This window comes from Tursiops truncatus, chromosome 9 (genome assembly GCF_011762595.2).
Source record: "Tursiops truncatus isolate mTurTru1 chromosome 9, mTurTru1.mat.Y, whole genome shotgun sequence".
Classification (NCBI taxonomy): Eukaryota; Metazoa; Chordata; class Mammalia; order Artiodactyla; family Delphinidae; genus Tursiops; species Tursiops truncatus.
Genome location: NC_047042.1, coordinates 70600269 through 70610268, shown reverse-complemented (window position 1 = coordinate 70610268; position 10000 = coordinate 70600269). Strand labels below are relative to the sequence as shown.

The window sequence follows — 10000 nt, the reverse complement described above, 5'->3', positions numbered from 1 at the left end:
CACCTGAAACACCTTCAAAGCAGTACAATCTCATAAAACATTCAGAAAGATTATCTGACTTAATGAATGCTCAAAATGCAAGCTCAAATCTACCCTGTAAAGCAATCAAGTTTTTAGCAACTATTTTGACCTTAGTGACACAAACAATGAATTCTGCAAACCTAATATCAAAATAAAATTCTACATCTAATGCAGAATAATTTCTCAATGTAGTTAATCTAAAATAACATTTGAAATACGTTACCTCCATATATTATACATTCTGGTATTTAGTACTAATTTTAGAAGATTAGAAAAGAAAGAGGGAGATAGTAATTTCATCAGGAGAAAGCTTTTTTATTACTAATTTTTCAGTGAATATAAAACAGCAAAGCATACCAACAAGGATGTGGCTCCTACGAACATATCCATTACATTACAATAATATTACAATATTAAAACTTAAAGAAGATACTCCAGCTTTCAGAAATATTTCAATATTAGTAAACAAAATGCAAGAAAAAATACTAGCTATAATTTATTAATCCCTTTTACTCTGCCAGTCCATTTATCATTAAGTATTTGTTATAATGTATTCCAAACACTAACCTTTCCTCCTAAATACATGCCTGATTTAATTCAAACTGCTCACCTCCATGAAAATACAAAAGCCATAAAAATCAAGGTAAACATTCTGTTCTCCAAACAGGCCATATTCTGCCAGAAGTTCATGGCAAACAAAATTCAACTTTGTTCACATCACTCACTGCCTCCTAAATTATATTTATAAATAAGACACCTTAGCCAAAAATGATTAGTCCGTTATACTTTTAAGACATAATTGAATTTTTTGTTCAAAACTGTATAATTAAATAACACCAAGTAAAGATACATTTGTAAATTTATTTCACTTCTCATGAATTTGTTTTAATACTTCCCCATGGTTTGTATTTTTTCTGAAACGTATTGAATATGTTAGAATTAAAAGCAATAACTGCATTCATTTTATAAAAAGGACATTCCAATCCTTAATGAACTTAAAGGCCTAGTTGAAAATACACTCATGGAAGGACAGAAATTCAATAACCTTAACTGTCTAACTATATTAATACATTTAAACTATAACCAAGGGAAGAGACATTTACAAAGGTTTTTGCATGTTTATTTATTAAATCATTACATATCTTCCTGTAGACACTTCCTGAACTGTCTTTGGTAGACACCTACTATACCCATTGTGTTAAATCACTTCTAGAAGGCACTCCGCAAACATGCAATACATGACTAAACTTTCTAAGTTATCTGAAGGACATAACTTTTTGTATTTACTTCTGTTTAAGGTTTATATAAACAAACTGTGTAGAACAAAGTAAACTTCAAACTCACGTTATAAACACACTTACAGAACTTATCATAAAACGCCTCCAGAGTACTATAAAGTATAGCCATGATTTTACTCTGTTTTCTTTATAAGAAAAAAACTAATCAGAGTTTTAAGAAAAATAAGTTACTTCTCTGCATTTCCCTTCGGAACCTGTTGTCTATTAGTACTAAACTGTAATGTTTATTTTCAGTTGTCATTTTCACTTGCCTTTATAAATGCAGTTTAATGTATTCTCAGACAAAATAGAATTTGGCTAAAATTCTAAGGACTCTGACTTAGGGAAGTCAGTAGGAATATTATAGCATTCCACTGGTATGATATTTCTGTAAATACATTGAAAGGAAAAAAGGGTTATCCTGAAACCTGCATTTATTTAAAGTAATGTGTAAAATAGGCTAATTCTGCAACTTTGGTAGGCATTTAAATCCTATGATGGTGAAAGCAAAATTTTTTGAAACAACATAAAAATTATCTTCCCAATAACTGCTGTCTATTAAAAGAGACACAATTCCCAAATAATAGGGAACTTATGCAAAGAGCTGTATATAGAGCTTTTAAAAGATTATTCTTGAAAACAATGCCTAAAGGTTGAGATATTACTCAGTACATATACTCTAAGGTAACTTTCTAAAGGCTGTTATTATTTAAAATAATGATTCTATTAAATTTTACTCTAGTGTGGGCACTTGCTTTAATTTTTGAGCTGCATTCTTTCTCATTATATTCCAACTTAAAAATGTAAATGATACATCACTTAATTTGAAACAATTTTCAATAATACTTCATTATATTTTCATTTTAATGATCTTTTCATGTTTAGTCTGAATGCTATCCAGAGTTTGAAAGAAATCACCTTTATTTTAAAACAAGTATAATCTTATTTTCAAAAAGGGATTCTAATTCTGGCCTAATATAAGTATTTGCTTTGAAAGCTGTCTGTTCTCTGTCACTGTTTCTGCAGACTTGAATCAGTGAAGAATGGAGAGGCTATTCTTTGGCTGAAAAGAATATTTCCTTGACAAACAAATTCAGGAAAAATGAATCCGACACATAAGAAGAATAATACACTACTTAAAAGGGTACCTTTATTGGGCAGTTGTTTACTTTTCTAGGTTTAAAGAGAACAACTGCCTTTTATGAGACACTAGCAGAAAACAAAAAGTGCTCTTTAACGTTATCAAAAGATGCATATTCAAAATCTCTTGAAATGAGTTTTCAAGAAAAGCAACATAAATGATTACAGTGTTTACACGGCTCACAATCTCCCAGCAAATTTCAACTAATTAATAGCTAATATTTGCAGCTATCACAGGCAAGCAACTGTGCTGTGAAAAGTCCTTGTGGTCCTTTTCATCTTAGCTCAGACCTGGAAGAAATTCATTGTATAAAGCAAGTATCAAGTAATGTGGCCCTCTGGTGGAAAACTAAGTATCACGTTCTGCAGCACGATGTTAGACAGTAAACTGGAAGCTGTAAAATATTTGTTACAAAGCTTTACAGAACATTCCGAAAATCACCCTGTGAACTTAATTAATAGCCTGACACCTGAAGGGCACTCTGGCGCCGGTATGACGTAACTAAGATGAAAATCCTATCTTTGCTCAGACTTCAATCATGTTCCAAACAATCATAAATGCTCAGCTTCCTTTAGCTTAACATAACATGCTCAATTTGCTCTGAATACATTTTTCATAGTCAAGAAAACAGGCTTATTTGTTTTAAGGAGTCACCGAGGAAAACAAAACTTACCTGCTGTTGTTGCAGATGCAGCAGTTCTACTGTGCTTACTTCAGAGCTGGTGTCACCACTTGATCTTCCATCTCTGCTGCCAGCATCTAATTGGCTGCTTAGAGTGCTCATTCCATTTTGATTCATTGAACTGTTGCTTATTGTCTCTGTCGCAGATTCCTGCATCATGACTTAATACCTAAAAGTGATTAAGAAGTATCAATTAACACACGTTACACCTTCACACTTCCATTATCAAGATGTCCCTCTCTGCCAATTACAGAGACAGCATCTTTGGAAGGAAAAAAAAAAAGCCTTGAATAGTCATTTACCAAGAAAAGCCATACAAATTCAGCTCTCATCCAGATACTAATCACTGAAATTATGGTTTCTATAAGCAATTTTTGTGTGGTTACATTTAACAGCCAAAGTAACATACCATGCCTATAGCATGGTCAGTAACATTTATGAACAACCACATTTTAAAGTCTACCTACAAAACCAGTTTAAATGAAGGCACGATTGCACACTCAGTTCTATGTTTCCTATTATCTACCTTTGACAACCATGGATGACTATACAGCCTTATTTTAAATATTCACTATCTTGATTCTGTCAGAATTTTACAGCACATCTTATGCAAGGCTGTTGTTTAATGATGCACAGCTAATCATACAAAATTAAAATTTTGTAAGGGTGTTACAAATCATATGGTATCAACCAATGATAAATAGTATAATGGGTTTCTTTTTTTTTGTGACTAAATAAAATTTTGCCTTGGAGGCATTTTAAGAAAAAGCTCCTGCTGCAAACACGTCAGATATTGCCTATTTTTTTAATCAAACAGCTCATATTCATTTATTTTTCTGACATTTAAAACATTTAATACTGTCCTTCCTGGGAAGTAATTAAGCTTATGCATGAGCAGCAATCAAACTGTTCACTTGAAGATGACTTAAAACTCAATTTTAACATAGGCAAATAAATGAAAGATATAAAATTAATTTTCCAGGCATGTATTAGATATGAAAGCTGGAAATAAAATCTATCAAGAATATCACTAATGATTGTGCTAAAAACAGCATAAATTATGCATATTACCTTCTCTACAGTAATAAATGTTTTATCATTTTCACTGCATAAATATACTGTACTTTCAGGATAGCAATGAGATGTCCTGCCAAGATCAGTGGAAATCCTTGCAGTAAATAGAGAACCAATGTGGTCTTACAAATCAGAATTTCACAGTACATCTTGAATCTGTGGTTTAAAAAGATCAGTTTTGGCTCTCAGAGATAGCGGAATTCTACGCCATAACCTAATAGATGCACTTCTGTGTTCTACTTCTACGGACGGAATTTCAGAAATGACCTGGCTATGCTGTGACTTTAACAGTAATGCTAGACAGAGAGTGAGCTCAGCCTAAAGTAAAGAAGGACGTAAAACTTATAACTCAATCTAATTTTTTGTTACTATATGATTTCACTATTTTAAACTTGGTTGTATTTTAAGACTTTTGTCCATTTAAAATTTCTGCCCATTGATTATAAAGCAAATATAAGCTTAATGTCTTTTCATGTCATAGACAAATCTTCTTCCCCAGATTCTTACAAAACGTGGCCATGGACATACATAGAGACACACAAACACAGATACATATCCAACAGAGATTTTTTTGCATACTAATCTTGTAACTATTGAAATTAATGGTTATAGTTTAATAGTTTTAAAAGGTATTTTCATCAAAACCTAAATTATCAGATTATTTCTATGACTCTGAAAAATCAGTTAAAAAAAAGACCTGCTAATTTATAAAAGACCATCAGTAACTGGGCTAGCAAAGCAAGTTAGTATAATAAAAACTATAAATACAACTGATAGCTGTTCTGATTAAAAAAAAAAAAAGCAACATCAACAACAAAAACCCATAATCATAAAGGAAACAATTGCTGTAACTACAGTAAACTACTTTTGAACCAAATGTGTTTATGAACATATAGGCTTTGTTAAACATCTTATTGAACATTAACAAAGAAAAATCATACAAATGAAAACTGATACACAGTGATGGATTTTATAAGAAAAAAACAAAGCTAATACTCTTTTCTGAGATTAGGCAGCTAATAAGTATTCAAATTAGGCATAAATTTTACATGCACAATGTTTAAAATATTCAGAGAAAAGGTCTGATTGCCTTTACTAGTTATATGAAAATTATAATTTGGGTTCTCTTCAACTGTAGAAACAGACAGACATAACGTCCACATATTGCATTTAAATTTTACTTTTGACAATACATCTGCAGTATATATGTATGTGTATGTTTTTACCTCATCGTCTAAATCTGTTTGAAATACTTATTTTCTCTGGGTAGAGTCTGCAACACAAGGAATAAAACTTAAAATTACTGTATGTTCAAATGTAGCAGACAGGTGCAGTATTTAATACTAACCTTTGGGTAGTTAATGTCAGGACCAATTGAATGAATGAAAGAATTCTGCATGTATTACTGTGTTATAATCAAAGCCATCAAATAATTAAGAATAACTAACAAGCAGAGAGTCATGTGTCTAAATCTTTATTACAATTATGAAGAAAGACCTACATAACTTCCAATTTCTATTAACCAGAGGATTTTATTATCCCTTGTGGAATTTTTGACTTTATAAAACCCTGGAGTATAAACTGTGATTCACATTTTAAGTTCAATCATCTAAGTGTTAGTAAAATCATGCTTAAGAAAAACAATAACAGTGACAGTACTTTTTTCTCTGCAAAACAGAAGAATCTGACTAAAGATTAATATGCAAAAAGAAGGGCAACTGTGTAATTAGATGATTATAATGTACATTTCACCTAAAGAAGAGAGCGTGAATTATGTCCACTATAAAGGAGATATATCTTCAAGGATAATGAAGATGCTTTCCAGTATTTACTAAGTTTCTCCTAGTGACATCTCTACACCTACTTTCCACTAGAGGAAATATTTTCAGCACAGTGTGAGGTGCTGTTTACCTTTTAAAGTATATTTTAAATAATTACAAATTCAGCGTATTCTTTCAAAGTGGATGTGCTTGTGATCCCAAATATATCAAACTAAATTATTCATTCTTCTCAATCCTACCACAAACATTTTACAAAAATCAGTGAAAATAATTTTCAGATCATTAAAGAGAAAGGTGAAATTGGGAGTCGCTGTTTTAATGTTTGTCTGAACTGCTAGTTAAACCTTTAAATCTTTCATCATGCACAACTTTTCAGCCACATCAGAAAATAACTCTTCCGACCTTGCACTCAAATGATACAGTTCTACTTTTCTCCCCTGCATTATGTTTTCCTTTCTTTTCTTTTTCTTCTTTTATTTTTTTAAAGCAAGTCACTGTACAGATACTTATTCTCTACACCACTTCCCTTTTGAAACATTAAACTGACACTGGAACTGACTGCACAAGATTGCATTTTCTCTTCCTAAACAACTTGAATTGAAAGGTTACTTAGTGTAACAATATTTACTTGCAGAATTGTGTTGTTACCAAGGGTATAATGGATGGTGGCTATGCAGGTTTACGCAAGAATGAGTGAAGCATGAGGCATTAGCCATGTGTTTGACATGTTTCAAATTGCTATAATCCAGCATTAAACACACCCAGCAATTCATGCCATTTCTTGCAGCCATAATCTTGAATAAAGCGTGCACAACCACTTATTATATAAATTAGTATATGACTCCCTGTTATAGTCACAACAGTGCTTTTGTGTTTATTTTGCATCAAGATGTAGTCTTTTATTTGTACAAATAGCAGGATATAAAGACATAGCTCAATTAGACCTCCTTACTTTATGATAGGGTAGTACTGAATGCTAGACTTGTTGGCTTTATTTTTTCCTCTAAGAGTTATAGGTTCCATTGGTATAAAACTGTACCATGTGAGATAGACGTTTGCCAGAGCGATAACAGAAACCTGCGCGTACCCTGTTCCATATTCACTACAATGTTCGAAAGTTTGAAACTTGACCTGGGCAAGTACAGTTAGCTGTGTTATCTCAACCACCACCAGGGACACTATTGGTTCGCGTTGCTCTCTCAACCTTTTCCCTCTGGTCTTCTCTCTCACCTTTTTCTCTCTCTCCCTCTCTCATCCACTCTACCTCTCTCCCGTCCTTCTTCTCTTCCACCCTCTTTTGTATGTATGTATATGTATGCGTACGTATGGATGGATACGGAGGGATAGATGATAGCACTAACTGTATATGTCAAGGATGGTAAGAAGGAAAAAATAACCTCACTTCCCCACCACACTCACCTGTCCACATACACGGACACTCCATGTTATAATCATGGTGCCTTACTATTCAACCTCATTTTGTTTGGCATCTTACCACTTACTCAAAACAAATGGATGAAAAAAAGTGACTTCCTAAAAAAACTAAGAATAAATAACAGTACATATAAAAACTTTTTAACTATTTATTTCAATGAACTTTTCTTAAACAAAATTATTTACAGTGACATTAAAAGACATTTTATGTCCAGTACCTGGTTTCTTTCAGTGTCTAATTTATTTAACCAAATAAATGCATTAAATCCAAAAAATCCCAAATATGACATCTAAAGAAAAGTGAGCCATAAGATTAAAAAGTAATCATATATTCTTAAATAGTTCTTCATTTTAAGATATCAATATTAAATATTACTAAATATTTCTATGTACAGTCACACAAGAAAGGGTTAAGTATGCGGAAAATCTACACATGTAAGAAGAAATCACATACATTTACCTCAAAATATGAGTTAAATACTGATTTTGAAAACTTGACTGTGATGTAAAACTTCTGAAAGAAACTAGCATTTAAATAATAACTTCTGTGCTCTGGTGGAATTAATTCATCATGGACACCATGCACAGTGCATCTGAAATCTAGTACTGCTTTGCTAAAAGTATTTAATGATAAGATTGCCTAATAAATCAAAATGCCAAATATGAAGGACATAGTTGAATGTGTAAGAACAAAAATTGAACAAGCACATGAATATTTTTAATTTTTAAAAATGGAACAGGGAGTCTTTTACAACATGATTTAGAGAAGGATATCTATTGTTATAGCAAGTGATATTATCTTTATTATAATAAGTGATATGATCTTAAGTAAATGAAAATTAAGTTGGGTATAAAGTATTTGCCACTGCTTTTCACTTGTTTAAGCAACATGTCTAAAATGCTATTCACAAACTAAGGTCACCTTTCCAGGAAAAAAAGAACAAAAAACCCTTAATTAGTAAAAATTCAAATATTCATTCAAAAAGGTAAATATGCCAAACATCCAAAGTCGTAGGGCATTTCAACATGGTATTTTTAACAAATAATGACCATGACTACCTTTAGCAAACAGAATACTCTTAGATCTTCAAGAATGACAAACATCTGGGAAACATAAGAGTAGAACAAATAAAAATCTTATCTTTCACTTCAATCAGCTATTAATTAATTCAGTAATTCAGTATGTTATGTTTTGCTCCAGGATTATAATTAAACTAAGATTTAAAACACAAGCAACAAAACACAAGTATTTCATTATGAAAACAGCATAAAATACTAAAATTGTTTCCTCTCTATGCTATTTCATTTAAATATAGTACAGCAGCAAATCTGAAAGAATGGTAGCTATACAGATGTATTTTACTGAGACATTATGCTTCTGCATCTTATAGTTCAATAAGCCCCGTTCACAATATAATTGGAAAGGATTTGATAATACTGATGATTCTGGTGAACTAATTATTTCCATATATTATTTCAAAACTACATTTGTATGTTAATCTTTATATTAAATCTTTAACTCTCACACATTCTTATAATTACCATATGTAGCATCTATTTCTCAAGCAGGTGAAAATCTATACAAAGTTTTACTTTTCAAGGTACATGCTAAATGGTCAGTTGTCCATTAAGGTTTATAAATTTTAATGCTAGTTTAATTCATTAAAATTATTTTAATGTTTTAAGTCAGTCCTTTCTACTATGAATATTTATTTTTTAAAACAAGGGAAGAAGAAAGCTTGGGGAAACTTTATTTCATTGTTATTCTATAACCTCTGACAAAGTGAGTTGGCATTCATTTATGATACCAAAACGTAATATTTTCTGCAATGTGTTGAACTATCTATCTCTGTATCTTACATATGTGAGAGCAGGACTTAAAAACCAAAGAATGTTACTGAGGTACCAATACAAAAATAAATACTGGTTACAGTTTACATGAGACCTGATAAGCAGGTATATTCTGTCATACTTTTTCTCATCCTTGCCTAAAGAAAAAGTCGCTTCAAATTCTTGAGACCGGGAATATTTTAGTATAGGAAATAGAGAATTTAACAGTAAAAAAGTGTTAAAGCAATAAGAAATAATTAGACCTCCAAGAACATAGAAAGACCTGCCTAGCAGGCAAAACCTCCCTCTTTTTTATTTAAAAAGCTTAGTGATTGAGTTGTGCAAGCTTGCAAGCTTCCATGCAGTGGGTCCACTTACAGTCAAATTCCCAAAGGTTGGACTACTTGCAATAGCCTTCACTGATCCCCTGGCTAATGAGAGCTCTGAGTATGTACTTCTCTTATGATGGCAGTTTCACCTTTCCTGCCACCTATCTTTCCTTCACCCTCAAGCTTACTTTACTTCAATCTTCAGTCTCCCGCCCACAGCAACTCCCTGGGATCCCTTGCTGTTTTTCCTGAGCATAATACGGCTCTCCCACGGATCCTCATTCTCTTGCCCTTTGAGCACTTTTTACTTCCAGGCTACCTTTTGGGAGCCAAACGTCCCTTTAATACTGCTCCTCAACAGACCCACCTCTTGCCTTCCCATTGGAAGACCCACAGCATAGGCGGTACACTTAGAGACATTTCTTCCACTG

At 32.3% G+C, this 10000-nt stretch overlaps 1 protein-coding gene across 5 annotated transcripts in view; it reads right to left on the bottom strand.

Annotated features, from left to right (window-relative positions):
• Nucleotides 1–10000, bottom strand: part of FOXP2 (forkhead box P2) — a 532789-nt gene that overhangs the window by 248834 nt on the left and 273955 nt on the right. For all 5 annotated transcript variants that reach the window (XM_073809847.1, XM_073809849.1, XM_073809848.1 and 2 more), the window contains one exon: nt 3113–3290. In XM_073809847.1, coding sequence (XP_073665948.1) covers nt 3113–3280 — 168 coding nt within the window. In that variant the 5' untranslated portion in view covers nt 3281–3290. The remainder of the gene's footprint in view (nt 1–3112; nt 3291–10000) is intronic.